Source organism: Solea senegalensis, linkage group LG1 (assembly GCF_019176455.1).
Source record: "Solea senegalensis isolate Sse05_10M linkage group LG1, IFAPA_SoseM_1, whole genome shotgun sequence".
NCBI lineage: Eukaryota > Metazoa > Chordata > Actinopteri > Pleuronectiformes > Soleidae > Solea > Solea senegalensis.
In genome coordinates this window covers 24,317,552-24,343,177 of record NC_058021.1, presented here as the reverse complement: position 1 = coordinate 24,343,177, position 25,626 = coordinate 24,317,552, and the positions used below count along the sequence as shown (strand labels likewise).

Below are 25,626 nucleotides of genomic sequence, written 5' to 3'. Positions count from 1 at the left end.
GTATCAGATGGACTGCTTACAGTTCCATCCTGTGGCTGATATATTAACAAAGGTTTACAAGGGCAGAGCACTACATATGTAAGTTTGGCCTTATGGCTGACCTTACAATGCACTTAGTATCCTGCACGGGGAGTAATGCTGCAGCCACTCCTACAAGCCATTTATTCCAGCTAACGACGGTCAAGCACTCATAAATCAGCATTAGGAACCTCTTTGGCCCGCTCTCTCTCGTTTAGTTTCCCCTCTCTTCGGCTCCCTCCTTTCCCTCCGATATTTTCTCTCGCTTTGTCTCATGCCGTCTTGTCTTTGCCCTTGTCCACTTATTTTTACATTTTATCTCTTACATTTTACAATCTTCACACTTACAGCCCCTCTTGTCCCAACTTTCTCCCTCTTTTTCTATTAATACTAATCACAATTTCTTTCAGTTGATCTCATTCTCCTTTTTTTTTTAATAAGATAAACAAGTTTCCTCTTGTGTATGTCTCTCTTTCTTTCCCTCCCTTACTCCTCATTTTTGTTTCCACCCTTGATGTTGTTTATGAATCTCTCCTCTAGTCCACTGCCATCCATCCTCTCACCCTGTCCTGCTGAGAATTCCTTTCCCTGCAGATAGAGACGGTGTCCCTGAAATGTCTAACCTGGTATTGGCACCTCTATTGATTTTAATTAAGCTAATTAGTTCATTATTCCAAGGATCAAATGGGGGCATCCATTACGGCATAGCGAAAGACTGGGGGTTGGAGAGGGTCTGGGGAAGGGTAGGGGCAGCGGAGTTAATATGGTAATGAAGACGATCAATTATCACTCACAGCAAAGTCATTAACAACAGCATTAGCATAGTCAACCATCGCAACCCTCTGACCTCCCTGCCCTCGCTTTCTCACACTACTGCTCTCCCTGCAAGCAGCTGCTTCACAAGCAAATGTATATGTGTGAGCGAGGAAGGAAGCCACAGAGACAGAGAATAATAAAGGTCACAAAGTTCAGAGATGGTTATTAATGCAGACCTGAGACCCAGATTACACATTTTCCTGTTGACTTGAGCAGAGCAGTCACTACAGCGGGCGGGTTGCCAGGTTTGCGGCGACTGCTTTTATACTAACCAAAAACATGGACAGTATATAGGCCAGCCAGACTCATTCTGTTCTTGAACACTGATAGAAAATAAAGTATATATCAATAATGCTATTAAAATTAATCTCCCTGAACTGCTGGGAAATGGATATGCATACATTTGTGTCACTGCTGCCACATGGAAACAAATTAAAGCTGTTCTTAATGCATCCGTGTATGGATTCAAACAGTCGTAGCGATTCCAAAAATGGGCCTGTTCTCATCCAATAGCTACGGCATAACTTACAGACGTCTTCTTTTATGTACTGTTTTGCAGAGCCACAGGCGGGGAAGAAAAACGAGTCTTGAGAGTGCTACTACAGTGGTTGCACAACATGACAGGAAAAATTACATTCTCATTAGCATGAATTAAGCCATGAGACCAATTTCCTCATTTTGCTCCAGTGCCTTAAGATTTTAATAGCCCCTGTTCTGAGGTTTATGGGGAATGTCATAAATAGTCACTTTGTGTATCGCACTAAGAGTTGAGACTTCCATCACAGCCGGAGACGTTCCCAGCATTCAATCAGCAAACACAGCTCACGCTTGTTATAACCGCTTAGTTTATTTCTTTTACAGTTGCGAAATAAATGAGGTCTTATTTGTTAACCAAGTATGAGGTGGTATACGAGTGCAATACGTTCACTTTAAGCCCCAGCACAGGAAAACATATTTCTAGAGCAAATTAAGAGTCCTGAAAATGTATTAGCAAATGTGTGGGTATTTTAACGAAGTCTGGTATGGTAATCATTTAAAAATTGTGTGGGAATGAGATGGCAAGTTGAGTGAATCAAAGAGAAGGTCAGTGATCCCTACTGATCCCTACTGATCTTTTCTGATCTACACTGATCCCCCTCAGGTCATCACAGTCCTCCATACTGCCCCTCAGGCCAAGGGCCAAAGACTAGGAATTAAAACATGAACTACACAAACACAGATTTACAGAGCATGCACATAATGTATAAAACAGTGTACCAATGTGCCTGTTAAATGCACATCATCGTCATACGAAAGTAGAAAATAAGACTCACATCAATGTTGTGCATTTGTCCAGTTTGGTGGATGAGTTGTGTGATGGAACTGATGTCTGACCGCAGATGTTGAAGATGCCGACGAAGCTCTAGGCTTGTCCTCGGTTGAATCAGGCACTAAAAAAAGCATTCAGGGATTAGAGACACAGGACTGAGAATGAGGAAACAATGAGAAAAACATGAGAACCGTGCAACATTTTGACCATTCACTCAACCTTCTCATGCTAAAAGATTTAAGGCTGCATTATGCCAAAGAAGGGATGTTTTCCAACCGTGTGAGACAAAAAGGTATCTTGAACGGTGACCAACCTTAAACTGCACAACTACTGTCCAATTAACCTTTTTCATGTCCACAGCCTGCTACAGTGTGTGCGGCAGAAACATCGTGGAAAAAAAGATAATGGTTTAACCATGCCTGTTCGCATTTACCTAATTGCATGTCTCAAATTAAGGATGAGTGCTTCATCCTTCCTCCAACTGTCATTGAAACCAAAATTGGCAACCATCTGGACAATAAAACTATTTTTAAGTGAGATACTGATTCCCTGCCAGCTCCAGAAGTTGCTCTATAGCTGCCCTTGAGCCTTTGACCTGCCTGGAATAAAGCTAGAGGAAAATACTTCTCTATGGGGATCAATAAAGTGCCAGTTTTATTGCACTATATGATTACTAATCCTTGCACTGCCAAAAGCTGCCAAAACGACTGTCCAATAAGAATCTCACACAGAAGATTGAAGGAAATGACTAAATGGAAAGTTTCCCCATAGGTTTTCCAAAAACTCAGCTATAATATAAATGTTTTTTTGGGTTTTTTTTTTATTGTAACAAAATGACACAATGAAAGTTCAGCATTTTCTGTCCCCCTTTTACCAGCTGGAAATGGAGCTAATGATAGAAAATAGAAAAGTGATACTGGAAAGAGCACCACAAGCAGAGCGAGTCTACACCGGAATACAGATTATCGACGTTGTTTTTGAGCCCAACTCCAAGTGGAATAACCAAGTGTATATTTAATTACTTCAAAATCCATGTTGGTGAATCGAAATATTTTAGTGTTAGAGCTTGTTGCTACAGGTAAAAGGTAAAAACCATGGTCATGTAGTGTCCATACAACATTACAAATGTAAGTTTTAACCTGGGTGCAACAGTCACTTTTACAACGACAACACTGCCACATGGGACATGTTTATTACAGAAAACATTCTTCCTTAAATGTAGGCGCCTGGAGTCCATTTAAAAGTTAACTACAGGTTAAAACAGATGTTCAGTGTTATTCATAAAGCACTGTGTGATGACATGGTGTCTGTCTATGGATGACAAATAAACAACAGTCTAATCACAGCAGTCTAGAACAGACAAAACAAGCCTTGGATTTCATGACATTATGACCACAAAACTAACTCTGTTTAGTGTCCATTACAGTTCATCCCTATTGTGCATCAAACAGGCCATACACTACGATTCAATCAGATGTTAGCCAAGCTCCCATTACAGAGCCCACTGCATCGTTTACATGGTGGAACGGCCCATAAGTAGCTCTAAATGCTCTTCATTTGATTGGATTTCACATTAGAGACATCAGCGCAGAAAACACACTGTTGTCCCCCGACTACCCTAATAGACTGTTGAGTGAGGCAGTCCATTTGTTTGTATTTGTTTACCAATCTAGACCCTGAAAATATACAAAGTAACATAAACGGACACTGGGCGCATCGTTCAGGAAGGGTGAAAATGGAGATTCAACAAACTATTATACTCAATCACGCTGTGTCTTCAGCTGCAAAAAGAGGCTGTTGTCACTAACAATCAGTTTTACAAATTTTTTCTCACCTATTCCCCTTGAGTTGCAATTTTTTTTAATCTACAAGAGAAAAATAAATTGGTGCAGGGTCTAAAATTCCATTACTTACAACACATCTGAAAACTAATAAAGGTCTTGGCCATTTTCACTATTCAGTAAACACGTATTGTGCTGTAGTTGGCAAGAAACATTAATATTGTACAGCCTACTCAGTGAAGGCACCTGAAAAGGCCCCATGAAAGGGGAGTTGGTAATTTTTGCTGCTAAGAAAATGCAATGCCAATAAAATAAAATCAGTTTTAAATGAGTGAAAGTTAAAAATGGACATGCTTTGAATGCTGAGAAATGCAAGCATTTTATTGCAGTGACCTTTGTGACCAGCGTGGAGAGCACACAAAGCTAGCCCCCTGACCTTCACTATAATAGCCGATAAGTACTTTGGTGTATAATAGGCCATAATTACTTTTCTGTGTGCAAAACCCACTCAAAAGAGTGAATATTGATAGAAGCGTTGACATTACTGAAATGGAACAATATCTTAAGGTCCCTCCATCAAGTGGTGATGTCTTTGTAGTCCTGCTCCACGTTAATACAAACTTTTAAAAGAAAGAAGAGCAAAGCAAAAGCTTCTTTTTTCCCCTCCATGCAATCTGGTCCATGGAGAAAAAAAAATACAAAATTGTTTTCTCATCCAGAAAATGGTTGGGGTCGCACAGCTATTAATATAGATCAATAATGTGACGTAATTATAAAGTGCTCACCTCCTTTATCAGTTTTGATGCAGCTTTTTCTGACTCAATCTTTTAACACCAGGTCTTGACAAACAACTACTGAGTCCTCAAACCACCATTAAACAAAGACTCCATGGTTGTCTTGGCTGCTTCACTATATCGCCACAAATCTGTGATAATTGATACATTATAACAATTTTTGCCAATTAATCTAATTATATCAAGTGTCATTTCAAGTGATTACATTTTAGAAAATTACAGAGACCTTCTGCCTCTTAGAGTATTTCATCAAAATAAAAAAAAACGTTCAAGTTGTCATTCTTTGTTTTTCTCTTATTTATTTGTTTTATTATTCTATTAAATGGAATAATGTGAATTATGAAATATTCTAAAAGTCCCTATATACACACCAAAACCCACAAACCTAAATCCCTAAATATTCATGGAAATCTTATTATTTATTTTTTTCAAATAGATATTTGTCAAATAAAAAAAGAACTCATTACACTGAAATGCTATAAAAAACATTTGCATCCACTTTAATGATCAAATGTGTGTGGCTTCATTACCGATTTGGAAAGGGGGTCGGCTCCCGTCTGCAGTTCCTCAATGGTCTGAAGCAGTAACTGGTTCTGGTCTGTGAGGTCATTCACGTAAGACTGCAGGAAATCCTCTTTCATCTGGAAGAATAACAGCACAGCAGGAGCAAACTATGGGTTATTTGCAATGTTTTTTAACAAGCGGACAGCAGAACCACACAGTGTGGACTCTTTTTTTTTTCCTTCTGTAATACAAATTATTTTACTTTGTTAAGCCAGATCAATCAGTGACCAACAAAATCCACGTTCAAACCAAGAGACATTGAACATATAGTTTGTGCATCACAGGCTGCATTCATGTGGGCCAGACCCAGCGATTTTGCATTATTTTGGGGAAACATTGTGTTTTTCACTCACAAATCAACCAAAAAATATTTGGAACCATAGTCACTGACAAAGGTTATTATGTTAAATAATTCATGCAACGTTTCACAAAACTGTATGCTGCATATTAGAACCAGAACTAAATCACTCTATTGGAAATAAACTTCTCTCACTGGTCAAACGGTTGTTTCTTACGAGGCATCATAAGTGAGGTTGGATACCACTTTGGCACTGAATCACGGGAAAAAGGGCTTTAACACTTCCAATGAAGGCCTCACAGGGGAAAAATAAGAAAGAAAATCAGGATTACAGAATCTCAACATGTATATTTTATTTAGTTGGATCTAACTCTAGTGTCTTCAGGGTATTCCCACCGAGATGAAGACCCTGATTTAAAAAGGGAGATGCATTGAGTGGGGAGTCAATAGTCTCACAAGGAAGGCTGTGATTCTTATATTTTGAGACAAAAACATCTCTGAAGACAAAAATTGCTGTAACCATAACGATGGTAAAACCCAGTGTTGATGTGTTGAGATGCCGTCCAACAGCTGACCACAGGTTTATAGTCTGTTGTGGTCAATCTTCAACTGATCTATATACACATGTATTTAATCGGCTAATAGGGTAAAATATCTCATTGCAATTTGTTCTGATGCACATTATGACTGATTCGATTTGCAATATAATTTCTTTAGTAAAGATTTAAACTGCAGTTTAAGTTTTAAAACAAGATACCATCACAAAGTGACACAATCAAAATATTAACCACTACATGCTAATGCAAGATGAGAACTAAAAGATATGAACTCTACAAATATATCTTCTTCTCTTGAGGGGCATTTACATTTTTTATTACTATTAATTGCATAGAATTTTAGACAAATGGTTTTATTTTCCAAACAGGCTCTGCCAGACAAGGTGGTCAAGTAAGCTTAGTTTTTTTTCATTACAACCCACCCAAGATTCACAATAGATGACCTTCTGAACTGTGTTGTTAGACGGAATACACCATGAGCAGGGCAGAGGTAGTTTGTCAGGTGTTCAAGCAGACTCAGCAAGATGCTATTCCCCACTGCTGCTTAGGCTTTGGAAGAACGCTTTACTGAGTTCAAATGTTTAAAGAAAATAGGTCAACTGAACATATTCCACAGCTGACATAGTATATTAAAGTCCCACTACAGTCTTTCAGCATCTTTTTTATCAGTATTACAAGAGTTGATATACACAACTACAGGAAAATCAACATTCACACAAGTCCTATGGCTTCACTTTACATAAAACAGGAGAGAGAAAAAGTTAAATCGCAACCGATTCTTTCTCATCTCGTCTCGTACCACGGACTGCTTCCCCATTACTGACTGAAGAGAGCAGACAGAGAGGTGTGTGTGTGTGTGAAAAAACGGTTAAAAGTCTACAAATGTGCCATGTTAGCAACACTGCCCGTAAAAGCCATCTTGATGACACAACTGTTTGAGCCCATATGTTTTGAAAAAGCAGTGGCCAATGTGGAAAATGACAACTAACAAATAATGCAACTTCATGACTCAGTCACATGGCATTCAGCTGACCAATAGTATAACTTATTTCATCAATCAGCATTGTTGAGTCAACACCGTACAAGTGCAGTGCCATGCAGTCAAAATATGCAATAACTGCAACTCTGTCAAAGCGGAGAGGAGATCTATTGAAGTTAAGAGTGGTTTATCTGTACATTTCTGTAGAAGCTGTCCACTACAACCAAAATAAACAAGCACTATAAACCACCTCCTGAAATATTATTAACTACCATTATCTTGCCCTAAGGAGAATGATTTTACAAATGATGCATTTTAAGTTGTACAGTTGAATGCAGCAATTATGCATTTAATGTTTGCCAGCTTTGGAGCAGGTTTTTTTTTGGTGATTGCCTTAAAGCAAAGGGGCGAAAAATATAATATGAATTATTTAATTGAAGGATTTTTTTTTGTTTTGTTTTGTTGGGGGGGGGTTTTAACATAGAAACATCATGAATCCTGCAGCAGGTTCATGGATGAATGTTCACTTCTTTTTTTAGTGGACAACCTCTCTGATTAACTGTGCACATCAACCTTTCGGACTTTGGAGCTCCTGGGTTCTAAACACATAACCTTGTTAAGCAGGCCCTCAACTGAGGCCAGCTAACCGAAACCCATCTCTGAAACCTTGTTACACTAGCTTTGATGCAGAGCTCAGCTCACACAGGCTACATTCTGAGCCTAAATGATGTCACATGACAACCCTGATGATTAGAAACCTCTCTTTTTTAAATATGAGGGTGGATTTGTGTTCCTGATCTCCGCCTCTCAGATGGAAACATAATGCAATTTGCCACCTGTTACAAGTCCTGTGGCTTTATGAAAGCACCCCTGTGCTTCCTACTGTCATTTGTCTGACAGGACAGAGGTCATCTTCTGATGTCCGAGTTATGGTGAACAGGAGGCTCTTTGATTTGTATCGGATGGATGATAACATAATGACAACAGATGCTGCAGAAGAAGACACATCCTGGAGAGTCTGTGGGTCTGAACGTGGTCCTCAATAATTAACTTTTTAAAAGACTTATGCTACTGACATGAAATGGGGGGGGTGGTCCTAAAGTGTAACCAAAAGATTCCAAACAGCTTTCACAGGAAATGAGCAATGTTATAACAATGCCACTATGTGCCATTTAACAATTTCAATCACACTATTGTCAACTTAAGTCTGGTTCACACCACATGATTTTCAGACAGATAATCTGCGAGTTTTGCAAGTCGTGACAAATCACACCTAATATGCATGTTATGGGCAGTCACCAAGTGTGAAATATACAAAGACGCGGCCCATCGACACCCACCATTGCCTCCCCAGTGCTTCTCAAATGCCACTCTCATTTCGAGAAAGCTGGATCTCTTTTTTTCCCCACTTCAATTTTTAGTACACAAAAACAAAAAATGCTTGGGAATTACATTGAGCATAGTCAATTTTTCCATTTTATATTGTTCTTGACAAAGAGGATCCACTTCACCCCTTTTCCATGCGATTGCTTTGTTATTAGCTATCGATATTTTAATTGAACATCTGTCTTGTTGTTATATTTCCCTTCTTGTGAAAGACTGCTACGCATCTGTTCACCAGTCACTCATTTACAGTAAACTCAGTGACAGCACATGGTGCAATACTCCAACTCTGAATATTCTATATTGTATAAGTGCATGTAAAAGGGATAAGAAATATCTCTTCTGACTTTGTCAGCCCACAGGAAAAAGTTTAAATAGCCACCTTGCCAAAATTGAGTGATTAAAATGTTGAAAAGTGTTTAAAAATTCAGTTTGGCAGCCTGTGGCCAAGAAAAAAGGAATTGGGTTCAAATCCCAGGACGGGCCAAGGGCTGGGGTGCCCCTGAGCAAGGCACCCAACACCCCATTGCCCCCCTTACGCAGATAAGTGCTGCCCAATGCTCCTGCGCCCAGCTTGTGTGTTCACTATTGGTGTGTAATGAGGATAGATTAAATGCAGAGATCAAATTCACTATTGTGTGCAAAACGAAGTAATTCCAATTTGTATTATATTCAGAAACATTCTCTGCTCTTATACATACATACATACATACATACATACATAAATACATACACACACCCATCAATGGAAACCAAGCAGGTGAACATTGCTGTTCATCAGAGTTTATAAGGAACATGAACACTTTAGTATTAAACCACCTGTTCAACAAACATGTTGAGAATCAAAGTTTTCACCATTAAGGTCAGTGTAATGAAAAAGGAGCTGGTTTACCTCCTGCCCTCTTTCTCTTAGTGCATACATGTTTTAGGTGTGGCCCTCCTCCAACACACCTGAGTCAAATAAAAGGCTTGTTATCTGGCTATTGCAGAGCTCCATGACAAGCTATTCATTTGAATCAGGTGTGATGAGCAGGGCAACATGCAGGGCAGGGGTCCATGAGGAGTGGGAAACACTTTTAAAAAAAACAGCTAGAAAGATTTAAAAATATGCATTAATCTCCAACATTTAGCAATAAAGTTTCTAAAATCTCAATATTCAACAGAATAGTCTGAACCAAATCACAACAAGCACCGAAAAGAAATATCACTAGTTTACTTCAAGGACTAAATAAAATGTTGTTCTTCTTCAGCATGGAAAGCTTTTGGTTTAAAAGTTAAATTCATGTCATGGCTGCTGTAGAAAATGGTGGCATAAGATGGCTGCCTCTATAAAGCAAGACTCCTGTCTAAAAAGCTATGTGAGGTTGTGAAAAACCAAACAGTTTCACTTTCAAGCATTTACACACTCGTACAAACCTACCCTTGGTATCAAGTTCAATTTCCGAAAATTCAGACATGTACCCAAGTGTGTAAAGTGATTCAGCAAGTGTATCAAGACCATTCAAACTGCTAAAATGTACTTTATTTGTCATTCTTGACAATAAATGGTCTTAATGGCATCACTTAATGGAACCACTGGACCACACAATCTAGTGTAACTTGTGGATAAAGTTTAAGCTCACCTGCAGCAGTTGTTCTCGGGTTGCAGTGGTGTCCAGCGCCACCCATCTCAACCTCTGCTCGTGAAGACTTTTGACCTCATCCAGGAGCTGTTTGGTGTCATTTGACACTGTCCAGTGCCTTTGCTGTCCTGACATCTTCCTGTTCCCCCCTGACTCACGTGGGGCTCGTCTTTTCACTCATACGTGTATGCACAGTTTCAGCACGGCTTGACAACAGTACAAAGTGCTTATTGAAGCTAATAGACACAAGACATTACTTAAAATCAAGGTGCAGCGCTCTGGTTAGATGTTTATCACAGCCCTCGAGTTTACACTAGTGGGTCACTGCAGAGCAACCTGCTGTAACTTGGTGAAATACGTGATCTGTTGTGTTTTGTGCGAATTACCGCCGCTTCTCTGACAATGTGGTCGCTACGTCTCGTTACTACAACGAAGAGGAGTGACAATAACTCCATTTCAAGATTTTTCCATTGCACTTTTACCGCGGTGCTGGCGCTGCGTGGACTGATTGGCTAATAGTTACCACGTGCGTCGTGTCTATGACGTTGCAGCACGCCATTGGTGAGCTTTCTCCAAGAGGCGGGTGCGTGTGTTTTAACCCGGAAGTAGTGTTTGTTTTCGTTGTGGCCGGGAGGACTTGGCTCACGTCGAGTGCGTCTGTCGTCTAAAAAAAATACAGAAATGGGTAAATATATATTGTATGTATAAGTCTGGAATGTTTTACATATACCCTGCTATTAGTAGGAAGCTCAAATGCGCCACGTCCGCTTTAAAGACGTCGTTATCGCCTTCCCGTTTCTGTGTAATGACAACGTAACAACAGAGAAGCGCACCTCTTATCTCCACACTCACTATTTTCTCGATCCTTGTCCATCGGCTCATGCAGTGTCTCTTTCAGCGAGCCACTGTTGTGAGTCAGTATTCCGCACGAGCCTTTTCCAGATGTGTTTCCCAATTTCAACTGTCGGTTGTCGTGAGTAACTATATGCCTGCGAGTCTGCACATAATTCCATTATTGCCTCTAATAATCAGTGTCAGAGATCAAAACCAGTCACACTGAGATTCAAGGCAAAGTTGATCTTATTGATTTCCAAGTGACTTAATTTCTTTCATCCTAATCATCACTCCTCCACTCTTATCAGTTTCTTGCTTATATCTCTCTTTTCCAGTGGCATTGACTGCACTGCCCTCACATACTCTACCAAAACCTAATCCCCACTGTGATTATCTTATAATGCTCTTGCCTTATTATCAAAACGGAGCAGACTGGGTTTTGTTATTGTTTAAGAGTGATGGGCACGAGCTAAAAAAAAAAAAAGTGACAATATATTATATAAAATGAATTTCGACTGCCTGATTGCACAAAATTGCACTATAGCGCTGCGCCTGTGGAGCTAAACACTTAGTGTAATGAGTGTGTTTTTAAGTGAGTCAGTGAAGTTAGACTAGGCTGTGATCTCACTCTGGGTTCATGAGGTCATTTTATACAGCTTCTACATGAAGGTGAGATACAAAGGCGGTGGGGTTATCTGAAGACTTGGAAAACCTATGTAATTTTCTGACTAAAAGCATCAAACGTATTCTATTAAAATGATAAGAAACTGAAAAGTGAACAACATAGCACAGAAACAGTAATCAGACAATAATCACTGTATTGGATGAAATATTAGCTGTTAATAATCTAACATGTCTTCAGACTATTGTTGTTATTATTTTTTTCTTCTTTTTATGTGTGACTGATAAGAACTGATGGACTTAAACTGTGATTACACATGTGGGATAATTAATGAACAGCTATGATGCTAAAATTAATTGTGATTGTTCATTTCTCCCTAATATAACTTGTATTTTTTCCATATTTGCGTTGTGGTAGCTGTACATTGCTTTCTATTTGGAGGAAATAGCTGTGTTATAATTCCAACTAGAAAATATACTGGCTGTACAATTTAAAAATACAGAAGCAGAAAATACTTTTATCCATCCTGCATTGGCTCTGCATACTTGTACATTTTACAGGAGACAAAGGGAATAAGCAGCTGCGACCTCTACACACATTTTAATTGCTACAGACATTAAAAAAACAGACAGAATTATGTGTTATTCATGCATAAAGTGAATTGGAGAAATGTTCTGATCAAATATTCCTCAGCATAACACGTTTTATTTGCATGAGGTGAGCCCCCAGTACTTTCTCATTGACCCCTAAGAAAGACACAACCCCTGTTCTCTCATTTATTAGTTCCGCTTTTTCTTCTACATTCTTTGTGCCTCTTTGCCCTCTGAATGTTTCATGACTTTTTAAGTTGTTTTTTTGCAAACCCCTGTACTTATTACCCGTACAGCCTTAGCATCTTCAACCTTCATTCTCATGAAATCAATTAATTCTCTTAAATAATTTACCTTCTGAGCAAACCAGATTAAGCAGAGCACGTTTTTGTGTGTCAGATGTGCTGTTCTTACTGATGTGTATTTTTTTGTGTGTTCAGGCATTAAGTTGGCCCTTTACCCCATGGCTTGGAGGAGTCTTTGGTGATTAGAGAGAGAGAGAGAGGAGAGCCTTGATAATGCATTAGTGTGTGACACACACACACACACACACACAGCCTGAAGACCCCTCTGTGCATTTGCACACATTCATTTTTCATGAAACAGACTCATAACAATTAGTCTGGTTACCGCCTGGGTAATCTTAGCGTCCCTGTAATGCCTGTGGTCTGCTGTATGACATCACTGTCTTAAAAGTTCTAAATCTGACATTCTCATCCGTTTTCATAGTGAGGACATTAGCAGGCCTTAGCTAATAGGCTCGCACTCGTTCCAGGCTAAAGGAGGGCAATAAAGTGAGGAGGCGGGGGAGTGAAGGGAAAAAAATGAGACTGGACTGCGTAGAGAAACATGCTTTATCCACTACAGCTTTTACACAAATTAATTTACGTGAGCAAGGGAGGGAAATGTAAAGTTGTAATTCAGCATGCTTTGCCAATGCATAGCCTATTTCTCGCAACAAGCATCATAGTAAGCAGAGTGAAGGTTTATGCATTATTTCAGCAAATATATTATGCTAACAGCCATAGCTAAGTGCTCAGGAATTTGAGCATTACAGCGCGCCATGAGCTAAATCGAGACTGTTGGCCACACAGTTTCCAACAGGAATGAAATGATAGCTGAATGAGCACCTTCAGAGCATTTCTGCAGAAAAAAATCAACGCAATTCCTTAGAGATAGTCCACCTTTCCAGCATACCCCCCCCATCTTTCGTCCCCTGCCCTAAACACCCTCATTCCATCCCTAGACACCAAAGCCAAGGTCAAGAAAAAAAAGTGCAGTGCTTCCTCTGTCTAGAGACTATTCCCTGGGTGCCTACAGCTCAGTATGGCTGAGACGTGTATGCTCCGGGAATGTTCCCTCCTCCTTTATTGTGACCGTCAGTCTGAAGGTCAGCTCCTAGGGAGAGGTTTGTGCTTATCTATTTTTCCCTCCCCTGATTTTTTTGCTCTGTAGCTATCTTTGCCTCCAGTTTCCTTTTTCCCCTGTATCAGTAGACAGTAGCTCAGAGCTCCCAGCTGGGGGTTTCATCATGGCGTGTTGTCTGACGTGTCGGTCTTCTTTTTCTGTCTCCTATGTCCATTCGTCTTTCTGTTCCATAGCTGTCATCACAGTCTGTTGTCTAGTTTTCAGAGAACCTAGTGCAGCTGTGCGGCTTCAGTCTGATGTTCTGTACACTTTTTGTTGCCTCATCTCTCCTTCATCACATTGGTCATGGCACCCGTTTGCCTTGAAGCAATGTTACACTCTGTTCCCTGTTAGATTGGCTATTGTTACTGTTGTTGTTGTTGTTGTTGTTGCTGCTGTTGTAGTCCGTGAGCTATAGCAGTCAGCCTGGAGACGGTGCATTTTCTTTGTCTGAACAAGATGCACTGGCTAAAGTAACAAAGGGGAGATAAGAAAACCCTCATCTCACCTTAATCATAATGGCCTTTAATATTCTATGGTAAATGTTCTTCATGTCTCTGGTAGAAAAGCAACACTTCAATCTTTTCAGCTGATTTTCAGTGAACTCTCCTAACCTGTCTTCCACCTCTGCTAGTTGTCAGGTGCAGACTCGCCAAGAGAGGGCATCTTGTGTCTGGGTTGGTTGTTGTCTGACCCAGGAGAAAATGGTCAAGTCGTGTATCACATTAGGTGTGTGTATGTGCACGCCTGTAAGTGGATACTGTAGAGGACAGCATCCGTCTGCTTGTGTCGCTGCATGTGTACTTTTGTGTGCAAATGCTGTACTCGCTGTCCTCTAGCACACACCGTGTCAGTACTTTGTAAACATTGGCATTGACTGTGACTTTTGACTATTACATAAGAAACATGGATTTCCAGCTGTCCACAGTAAAAGCCCTGTAAATTCAAATGCTTAATTTTTATAGGCAGCTCAGCATTGACTGAAGTGTCTGCTTGTTATATATTTGCCAAGTGCTGCAAGTCTGAAGGGAAGCTGTCAATAGCAATCCCAGCTATTGATATGGCAGTGGGCAGGAGATGTTACTTGGCCCCCGACTCCGACATCCCTCTGATCCCTCTACATCATAATTACATTAATATTGACAGACCCTTGACAATAGTCACATTACTATTGATAGGTGGCTGTCAATACGGTGTTTGCCCAAATAAAACATATTCATTCATAACTTGTAAACTGCTCGATAAAAGGCTTTGAAAAGAATATTGGACCCGGCCGGGTTTACTTTCCCAAGAGGGCTGCCACTGTGACGGGGATTTCCACCACCTGGCTGCTGTGTGTGTGTGTGTGTGTGTGTGTGTGCAACTATGGACTGACAGATTAACTTAGCTCTGTATCAGAGCTCTGCATAGATCAACACTACACTAGACGTACATTTACACAGACATACTAGTGTATTTGCAAGATATGATACATATACAGGGGCGCCAATACATTATATTGTGATATTTTGTGCTTATTTTAAGAAAAACTTAATAGTAAAATAACAGTATATACAATTTACTAGTTGGAGGAATGGAAGGATGGGGGAGAAAGTCAAACGGCCAAAAGCCCACTGCTTAAAGACAACACAAAACAACTGTCAAGAATATTTACATATCGACACAGTGCTTTAAATGCCATCATGAAATATTGCAGAAGTTCCGTGCAGCTGTTGTTTCTTACACGCTGAAGACATACACACAAAAGCCTGTACTGTAATCAGCATATTTTTTTGCCATCAAGGAAAAAAACTTTTAGATTATGCTAAATAAATGCAATCTGTTTAATGGTGAGCGTAGACTTTCAGACGACCTCCTTTTTTAAAAAAAAAAACCCCAAGCTCGACTTCCATCACTGGCAAGGTTTTAGTCACTAAACACCACCGCATTTCAAACGCCGCTCAATAAATTGGTCACACCTGCTTACTTCAGTGTGAATTCACTCCTTTTTTCATTCATTTGCTAATTCTAACTTAGGTGGATGGTGTACCCGGGCTCTATTGAAACATCATGAACATGCAGATGGCCCTGTGCACTGGAATAAATCCAAGCATTGCCACTATGTATTAGATTGTGGTTTTTTTTCCCTCTACCTCCTCATGAGGCGTCTAAAGTGACCATCATCTCCCTCCTTTTCTGTCAAAACTGCCATATTTACCCAGCTGAAATCTCTTTTAAAGCCTCATGACAAATCCTATTCAGCGAGACACACAAGCCACTGTCAAAAAAGGGCCTCACTGTGGCCCTATTGCTCCGTCTCTCCTCGTGTTAGTTAGTCGTTCACTTCTTAAGCATTTCATTTGAGGAAAGGCTGGAGAAAACTAAGGGAACTGTGGGCAGTTTGAAGACGTATATGAAGCGCAATCGTCCTGATGTCACAATGGTGCGATTCCACATGGGGTCGACTCTGGGAAGGAAAATTGTTCCACATTTGGCAGATGTTTATGGTGTACCAGAGACTGTGCCGTTAGCCTAATCCCTAGTGATGTGATTTGTACACACACCCCTATCAACAGAGGGAGCAGGCACCAAGAGGCCCTGGGCTTTGCCTCGTGTGTGTGTGTGTGTGTGTGTGTGTGTGTGTGTGTGTGTGTGTGTGTGTGTGTGTGTGTGTGTGTGTGTGTGTGTGTGTATACACACTAGAGAGAGCAGTCTTAAGACCCCCTGCTCCTCTGCATTGCGCAGCTCAAAGGTTGCATTAAGGACGGGTTTTACATGTGAAAAGTGATTTCCTTTCCTATGTAAAAAGAAGAAATAACCTTCCTAACAGGATGGGCTTCACCTCCGGGGCCCCATTCCTCCCTACATCCAAGCTGTTCTTTTAATAGTTCTGCCTCTGTATGAATCTGTCAACTTTAATAGATCAAGTATGGTTTTACCTTGAAGTTATTTATCAATGTAAAGTCACTCGATGTTTGGATATTTTATCAGTGGCAGTTTTGGAAAACCCAAATCCATCAGAATTACAGATTTTAAGATTTATTTTTCTTTGTGCATGATATATAAACGACAAAATTAGAGTCACCTCTCTACTCTGTGTTATTCCAGCAGGTTTTGAAAATGAGGACACCCAGGAAAGAACAGCTGGAGGCTCTGCTCCAGAAAGCAACGTCGAGCTGCAGACCCCAGTATTGCGCATCACTCAGCTGGACGCTCTTGAGCTGGACTCAGCCCTTGAGCAGCTGGTATGGACCCAGTTCTCCCAGTGCTTCCAAAACTTCCGGCCTGGACTCCTCACCCCTGTGGAGCCTGAATTGAGGGCTCTCCTCCACCTGCTCGTGTGGAGGTTCACACTGTATTCCAGCAGCACCACTGTGGGTCAATCTTTACTGAACCTGCACTATCACAACACTTTGTCCCCTTCTCCCCGCTACAGACCTCTGTCGCGTAGGCAGAAGTTGTGCCTGTTGCTGCTCACTGCAGGCCCCCGCTGGCTCCGTGAGCGTTCCCATAGCCTGCTCCTGGGTCTGGGTCTAAGCCCAGGAGGGTCTGTGTCTGAAAGAGACAATAATTTCCTCGAACAGGGTCTACGTTGTTGCCTCACTCTTGTCTCTGGTATTGCCCAGCTTGCAAGTCTCATCAACTTCCTTGTTTTCCTAAAGAAAGGTCGGCATCCTGTCATGGTGGAAAGGATTGTGGGAGCTCAGGCAGTTTTCAGCAAGCCCAGCGCAGTCCGGGACATCGACTACCAGTACATGAACCGGGAGATGATGTGGCACGGCTTCGCGGAGTTCCTCATCTTCCTTTTACCACTGATCAACACAAGAAAACTCAAGGCAACGGTGTCCTCATTTGTTTTTGGGGGCAAAAGTGCAGGTGGGAAGAGGGCCGGAGGAGAGCAAGGGTTATTAAAAGAGTGCGGACTGTGCGGAGAGTGGCCCACCATGCCTCATACTGTGGGCTGCCAACATGTTTTCTGCTACTACTGCATCAAAAGCCACAGCATTGCAGATGCTTGCCTCACCTGTCCCAAATGTGGTGCAGAGGCAGGGCAGCCCGAGCCAGTCAAGATGAACGTGGAGATGATTGACAGGTGATGTTATAAAGAATCACTCTGGCTGAGTTTGTTTTCAACTTGTACGGACTTCCTGAAAGTGAATACACACCGGGGTTAAGATTCATTCATATCAACCTGTGTGGAAATGCAAGTTTATCTCTTAGTTTTTATTTAATATTTTGGTATATTTATCAAAAAGACAGCATTGCAGTATTAACTCAAGGGCTGGGCAGTAATTCAATCACAATATATTGCCAATATCGATTAAACAAAGGTTAAATATTCTGATTTTAACACGTGTTTATTGTTTTCTGTCCATAAAGAAGTTTAAAATGAACTTTACGGATGTAGAACATCATGAAGTGTTTTTTTCCAGCCCTAATGGTTTAACTACTGTGTCCACTCTATTTTTTTTTGTTGAAAGATCCACAATGTTGTCGTGTATGAGTTTATGACTGGACTTGAGTCTTTATGATGTCTGTGCCTCTCTGAACACACATCGACCTGCTATGTTTAATGTATGTGTGCATATATTGACAATCCGCTGGCCCTCCCGTTTCTCCAGCTGGACTTTGGACAGAACTATTTGTCTTGGGTGCACCGGACGGACTGCAGAGAACCACACAGAGCATATATTTGATGAGCGAACGTGTTGATTTATGCTCCAAATTGGCTCTGTGTTAGTGTGTGTGTGTGTTTGTTGAAATGGGAATATTTGTTCTGATGAAAAATGCAGAAAGTCAGCTGAATAAATAATGGGAGGAATTTCTGATGCCTCTCATCATTGCCAAATTAGCATTTGTTGTGTATTTTATGCCTAAATTGTATTTCAACATCATTAAAATTGATAGAGTGCTACCTCTTGGGTGTTTATTTAGTTAAGTGGAGGAGAGAAAGATGAGTAAAAGTTATAACAATCAGCACACTTTTCTCCAGACCGGCCTGGTCGTTCTAACTCCCTCTATCCATTTTCACAGCACCCCAACATGCTCAAGATCAAGGGGGCAGCCGGGGGCTTGGATTGACACACACACACACACACACACGCGCGCATACACAGCCAGCCTCTCTTTTCCCTTGGCCTTTCTCTCTTTTGCTGCCTTACCATCTCTCTCCCTCTGTAATCTCTCGGGCCCTCGCCCCTATAAGACTGTAGTAAACTGTACCAAAACCCTGGCAGTCGTCTCCTTCCTTGCAGGCGAATTACTCTCTAATCCCTGTAATGAGTCCAAAGATGCTTATTTATGCTGGAGTTAACCTCCACCAGTGAGCCCAGCCCGGGGCCAAACGCACCCCAGCTGAGTGAAGCTTCTCCTGGGCTGACAAGAGAGGGGTGGGGTCTGTGGTGGTGCCGCGTTTACCCAACCTCCTCCACCCCCACTCTCCGGCTCTCATCACTAGGGCTTAATTGCTGATTGCTGAGACGATCAATCGGAACTGCAGGCGTGATAGAAAGCCTATCGCGGAGGGCCAGTCTCAGATCTACTGACTCAGAAAGACGCACACATATTTGCACTCAGATGAGGTTAATGTTTCAGCTGAGCAGGGGGGATAAAGCATGAAATGTTTGTCCTCATTAGGTGCATGGATGCCCTGAAGTACGCTGGGTAATAATGCTGGTACAGCTGACCCACAGTGATCTTTATTTTCGACACAACTTCTGCAGGTCTGTGGAGCATAAAGGCCAGAATATACGTCCTTGGCTGTAATGCCAGTCCAAAATTGATTAATTGCACCGTGCACATACATATACATATTTTCTTCTGATTAAAATAAAATGAACACCTTGAGGTGTGGAGGGTTACAGTCCTTTAGGTAATGATTGATTTGATGTTATTGAAAAAACATAAAGCTCATCACATAGATACCCCAAGCTCCTCTCTCACATCAAGGACATTTTGACTAATTGATCCAATATAATGCAAAAGAGGCTGAGGTAGGAAAGACTGGCTGTCAATATTGTATGCAGTACATGACAATAATACATAGAGAGAACTACAACGTAAAAAGATCATTTCGAAGATTAAAGCCTGTGTAAAGGAAATTATGTGTAAACTATTTGAAACAGATTAATAATAATTGCTGAAAATTGTTTTTTATCATTGTTTGTACAGGTTTTTTTTAGAGTATTGCCAGAAATCAAGGTTTAATGGCAATGGTTCAATGTTTTTCACATTACTCTTCTCTTATCATGGAACTATAAACTTTAAACTGTGAAATGAAACTATAGTGAATCAGTGTCTTTGTACCTGGAAGCCAAAATCTCGCAATAGCTCTCTTTATTTAAATTCCATAACAATGACGAGATGAAGAAGAGGTAGATTGATTTTGCAGAAGGCCACACTGATTAAGAGATAAGGATTGAGAAAAGTATGAGTCACGTTTTTACTTGCAGATGGGGACAATCTCTCTCCCCATCCTTCAGTCTCTCATACGGATGTTTAGAGTACAGGCTTTTTGATTTCACACCTGAAAAATATTTGGTCCAATTAAAAGAAAGTTTGATCTGATTCTCTCATTTGTTTTGGTTTGTTGTCGTACTCCAGGAAAAGAAGTCCAGGACTTTAATTTACAGGAGTCAGGGATCGTCTCGACTCGGACTCGAGCACTGAAGACTCGACTTCAGTGCTGCTTATCTCGCTGCTCCGGCCATCTGGCACGGCGCAAACCCCGCCTACCAAGGCCCTGACCGAGAGCTTTAGCATCACATTGCTGAGTGGTTAATGGCACATTCTCTGTGGTGTGAAAAACTATTAACACCTATTAATTACTGTTAAAGATTCATAAAGATTCACAACACTTGCATTCACAAACTGTTTTGCACACATCACTGTCGAACTCCCGTCCGCAATTTCCCCGGGAAAGAGAACAGATAAGGAAGAAACATTGCATTTAAGTCTATTAATTGAGTTAGGCCATGGATTGAATTAGTTGAAAGGTGGAACAACGCTCTCGACTTAAAGAAGATGTAGCTTGAGCTCCGTTAAGCCTATCTGTCTTTTGGATCTTTTCTAATTCGCAGGTTCCGTGTGGAGAAGGAAAATAGGAAGAAACCGAGATTCCCAGCAGCTATGCAAAGCAATCTGCACATTCGCACGCAGCCATTTAGGGAGCAAATTGGCCCCATGCCCCCTTCGACGAAGGTTTTAAGAGAAAAGGAATTAGGGCGTTGAATCCCTAACTAGATCTCCTTCTTTGATGAGCCTCTTTATCCGACTGTCCCTCATCTCCATTTCTTTGATGTGAGGCGTTGATTTTCCTGATTAAATAGTTTTTAAAGTAAAAAGCTCTTTCCTGGGCTCTGTAATGCTGGGTACTTTACTGTACCTTTTGTAGGTTCTTTGTGTGCTTGCTTGTTGAATGGTCCATCTGTGGTATTCTTTAATTGGAAGAGAGCCCTTGGCTTGCAGATACTAATAAGGATAGTACAATAGCTTTGATTCGTACGTGAATATTTTTCTCTGAGAGAGAATGTTCATTTAAGCTTATGCCTAGCTTTTACCTCTTCATTTGAAATGGCTGGGAGGATACAGAAAGCCTTATGCATCTCTAATGAAATTAAAGCGTAAGAACACCTGGGCTTTTTCACATCGCCAAATTCCATCTCCGATGCTTCTGCTAATGGCGTAAAGCTTTTACCTTTCTTTTAGGAGCAGAGTTGGAGAGAATTTGCTTCTTTCCGTGAAGGAGGATATTTCTAACAACTGACATCACTCCCAAAAAGTGAATGACATTAGTTTCATGCCAAGAAAACATGAAACAAACAAATGCACCGCTTATTTGCAAACACCCCAGAGGGGTTACGTGTTTTTGTTGTGGCGTGTACACTATGTCAATAGAAGTTACAAGTATCTCTCATATTCAGCCTATTCAATAAAAGTCTTGACAAACACAAAAACACTCAAAATTCCTCCCAGGTAAGGAAATCCTGAGTGTGCTGGAGTTCAGAGCTACGGTCTCTACTGGTACCTGTGTTATGAGAGTTCTTTCAACACCTTGCAGGCTTTGGATACCACCGGGCCCAATTATCTTAGTCTGCCTCCTCTTCTTAACCACCTCTTCAGTCTAACAGGTCAGGGGGACAATCAATCACACCTAAAATAAGGAGTGATTTCCTGTGTTTTCATCGCAGTGTTGAGGTTTTGTCCGGTTGAATTTCACGACTCGAGAAAGACGGAATGTCACTGGTTTTGGAAATAATTTCCTTTTTTGTTCTCAAACTCTAAAGGAGTCTTTGTGATGCTGCCTTTTGCCCGACATAGCTGTAGCCCTGAAACTTTGCAATAAACGGATCAAAACTTAAACAATGTGTGGGACCTTCTGTTTGCTGTTTTGATATATCCACCACAGTGTGTGTACGGTGAAAGACTGCCTTTAAATTGCTTTTCTTTTTTATTTTGTGGATATATTTCTAGCAAGTGGTGAACTGACTGAAGCGTTTTAAATATGCTATGTGCTGATTTCCTTTTTTGCATATGGAATAATTCTGTCTGATCTGCCCTCCCGATCTCGCTTTCTCTAGATGTTAAGTACGTGAGAAGAAAATACTCCGACTGAACACGAAATTGCAGTGTTATTAAATGACTGGACATCAAATAAAAACACCAAGCAAATGGGTTTTGTCAGCATAGTTTTCTATATCTCACATCCTCTCATTCTAACACAGGGCTAAAGAGACGGAAACAAACTCTACCTGACCCGTCTCCTCATTGGAGGAGCGAGGGCAGGAGTAGAGAGGGCATCATGGGGGATTATAGGCAGGTGCGTCGTGGTGTGCCTGGGGTAAGATCAACCAAAGCCAAGCCTGTTTGTGTGTGCTCATCTTTCCAGTCCGTGCGTGCGTTCGGCCATCTCAGTCCACTCTTCCTCACTGATGTCTAGAACAGACTAAATGAGCAATAATCTACACACATCCCTCCAGATGTCCCAGTGAATTTCCTGTGGCTTAAGACGCCAGCTGAGCTCTTTGAAAGTTTTGATAACTTCTGCAAATGTGATTGAACCTCTGCTTGTTCAGGAATGTCATGCACGACACAACATGCTTATCCCACCCCCACCCCCTCAAAATGATAAAAAAGGAAGGCATGTGCCTTCTCTGGCATACTCATGGTGTTAGCAGAATATACCGTTATCAGGACGATAATTTATGGGACATATTTATGGGAAAGAAAAATTCAAATGATATTCTGATGACATTTTTCAAAGTTCTCTTTTTATAATTTTGTAATTAATAAATGTATATATATATATATATAAATAGATATAACTTCGTAATTTTACAGTAAAGTTAGTAAAAATGCTTTAAGGTGACAGCACAAAAGCACAAATTATAAACCAAGTAAAAGAGCCTTTTGTTTCTCTAATTGTATTTTGTTCACATTTCCTCTAACAACGAGACAATGCATAGATATTTCGTTTTCTATTGTTGCAGCTCAAGGCAGATCAGTGCGGCTACAGGGCCCTCAGTCCACACAGGGAACCAAAAACACGCAGGATCACATGGAAAGTGTCATGAAAAAATAAAAAATCCAACAAACACTACTTCAATCCACTGACTAAATCCAACGACATAAATCTTTATGTGTACTTTTTTTTTTTTCATATTTGCCATGAATGGAAATTCCAATAAAGCATAGAAAGAAGCATCCGCTCCGTATGTGAGGATAATAAAGAGTTTCTGTCTGGAAAATGTAACAAGAAGAATTTCTAAATTACATGTGTAGGCAACACACCGAACAATGAAACGAGCAGGCAGAGAAAGCGCTAACCCTGTTAAGCATGAGGCTGCCAGGTAATGACAATGCATTTGTGCATTTCAGCATCTTGGAATCTCCAGCTTGCCATGGAGGGGGGGGAAAAAAAGCATAATTTTGTGGTTACCATGGATACTCGCGTGTGTGAAGGTTTTACTGTGTGAGTCTCAACTCCTCTAGGAGATCAGTGTCAACCAACATTAACCTGCTCAGTCCAAGAGATGCACAGAGACACACAAGCATGCAGAGGAATAATAAACACACACACACACACACATGTTGTACAAACTGAACTGCAGCTGAAAAGCACACAAATGCACAGCCGCGAGTGGAGCAGCGTATCGTCAGAGCTGATAACACGGAGCTGTTGTGTGGAAAAACTTTGGTTAAAATGATGTTTATAAACCCTGGGATCATGGAGAAGTTGCTGCTCTCCAAACAGACTAAAGTCCTCCCTCTGGAAGGCAACAAGTTTAACTCAAACTCTGTGTGCATGTAATTCTCAAGCATGTCTTGAATTAACCTGGCATAATAGGGCCTTTTTTCAGCAGATGTTTGTCAACGTGAAATTGTAGGACAAACACACGTTTTACCAATAAAATTCAATAATTAGTGTTCCACTCCAGGTTTAAGAGAGCCTGGGTCGTGCTGTTGTTCCAGTGGAAGAGTAGGTCACATGAAATATTTGATCATTTTAACCTGTAGAAGAAGTTTTTTGTTTGTTTTTTTGAAAATGATGTTATTTTAAAACTACATTTTTCTGGACGTGTTCTGGTAAAGAACACGTTATAAAGAAATAATCATACTGAATGGTCAAACAAATTCGCTTCATACATTATGCATTCATATTCCTGTAGAGCCAACCAAATTAATATATATATGCATAATACAAGTGACCCTGTTAAAGCTGGGTCAAGTACAGTGTGGCATAATATAGAAGTGCAGCTCGCGTCTTTGTCTGTCTCACATTTTTTTCCCTCTTAAATCAATCCAGGAAATAAAGCAAATTTTTTATCAACATTAGTTTTTTAAGTTTGTGGTTTGGCCACTCTGCAGTGCCCTCTTGGAAGTCACTATGTATTGTTTAATAACTAAATAAATGTAGGGGGGGAAAAAGACATAAATTAGGCCGCCAGATTTTCTTGTATTCTAATTGCGAATAAGCTCTCTGGGATTTTGAGTCTCTGTTTTCACCCTCTGCTAAAACATGCCAGACTTTTCTCAGAAGGGCCCCTGACCGACACTGCGGGCTGCTTGTCAAGTATTATGTTCTCGAGTGTTTGTGCTCGTCTTCTGCGCCAAGCTGCTGGAGTCCTCTCTGCCCGATCCACAAAGGCTTACACAACATTCAGCAGTCATATCTCTGATTGTCTATCTCGGAGCCCCGGTGTGTTTTCTTTCAAAGTCAAATTAAAAAGGTATGCCAGAAAAGAAACCGTGTCTGCAATTCGGAACACATTTTTCTATCAGACAGGAGATATATTGCCGCCTAAGTATTGTCAGATGTTGGCAAATTCCACATATTTTTCATATCCAGGCCCCTGAAAGTTGGGGCCGTTTCAATACTCAAGGCACATCATTGACAAAGACTGCTTGACCTTTGGTGCACACGCAGAAATGAACCAAATATCCATAATTTTTTTTTTTAACAAAAATATCTTCTCTGATATAAATGCAATATCACCGGCCATAAATCATTTAGTAAATCATTTGAAAAACACATTTATTTGGGTGGTGGTGGTGGGGGAGGAGGGGGTGTTCATCAATAAACATAGCTCCTGTGGAAAGTTTTATTTATATATTCATGCATTCAATAGATTCAGTTATTCATGTATTCACTCATTCACAAGGCCTAGTCAGTGACTATGCGTCAGGCCCCAGTGTGTGTGCGCGCGCGTGTGTGTGTGACCTGCGGCGTAGCCTTGCTATGCTGCGGGCTAGTACTGTTCCCCAGGGGGCTCTCATCTTTTACTGAGCCCTGACAGAAGATGGAGGCTGGGAAAGGAGTCCGCTGCATTAAAAAGCCTTTACCTAGCTCTGATTTATCACCCCTACCTCACACACACACTCACACACACACACACACACAAGCCTTGCCTGCCAACCCATTCGCCATCTCGCCATTCCTCGCTGCAGCTAGACTTTACACTCTATCAAACACACAGACATATAGATGCGTGCACGCGCGCACACACACACACACAGGGTGAAACGGACACACATTCACACACCATCAAACACATACTCGTTCCATCATAAGATG

General features: G+C 40.9%; 2 protein-coding genes across 8 annotated transcripts in view; one reads left to right on the top strand and one right to left on the bottom strand.

Moving 5' to 3' along the window:
- LOC122769059 (myosin-9-like) overlaps positions 1 to 10,576 on the bottom strand; it is an 84,638-nt gene extending 74,062 nt beyond the window's left edge. For all 4 annotated transcript variants that reach the window (XR_006360405.1, XM_044025336.1, XM_044025347.1 and 1 more), the window contains exons 1-3: positions 10,122 to 10,576; positions 5,249 to 5,359; positions 2,148 to 2,264 (exon numbers count right to left, since the gene is read on the bottom strand). Coding sequence is in view for 3 of the 4 variants with exons in the window: in XM_044025336.1 (XP_043881271.1) it covers positions 2,148 to 2,264; positions 5,249 to 5,359; positions 10,122 to 10,256 (363 nt within the window). In the remaining variant the exon portion in view is untranslated. The remainder of the gene's footprint in view (positions 1 to 2,147; positions 2,265 to 5,248; positions 5,360 to 10,121) is intronic.
- A 171-nt stretch (positions 10,577 to 10,747) lies between these two features.
- Positions 10,748 to 18,405, top strand: pex2 (peroxisomal biogenesis factor 2). Of its 4 annotated transcripts, none has more exons than XM_044046028.1 (2): positions 10,748 to 10,806; positions 16,662 to 18,405. In XM_044046028.1, the coding sequence occupies exons 1-2, from the start codon at positions 10,803 to 10,805 to the stop codon at positions 17,648 to 17,650; spliced, it is 993 nt and encodes a 330-aa protein (XP_043901963.1). In that variant the 5' UTR covers positions 10,748 to 10,802; the 3' UTR covers positions 17,651 to 18,405. The 4 variants fall into 4 exon arrangements, with proteins under 4 accessions (XP_043901963.1, XP_043901972.1, XP_043901954.1 ...); XM_044046037.1 differs by having other exon boundaries at positions 10,755 to 10,806; positions 16,665 to 18,405; XM_044046019.1 differs by lacking the exon at positions 10,748 to 10,806 and adding an exon at positions 12,701 to 13,575 and having other exon boundaries at positions 16,665 to 18,405.
- The last annotated feature ends 7,221 nt before the right edge of the window (positions 18,406 to 25,626 follow it).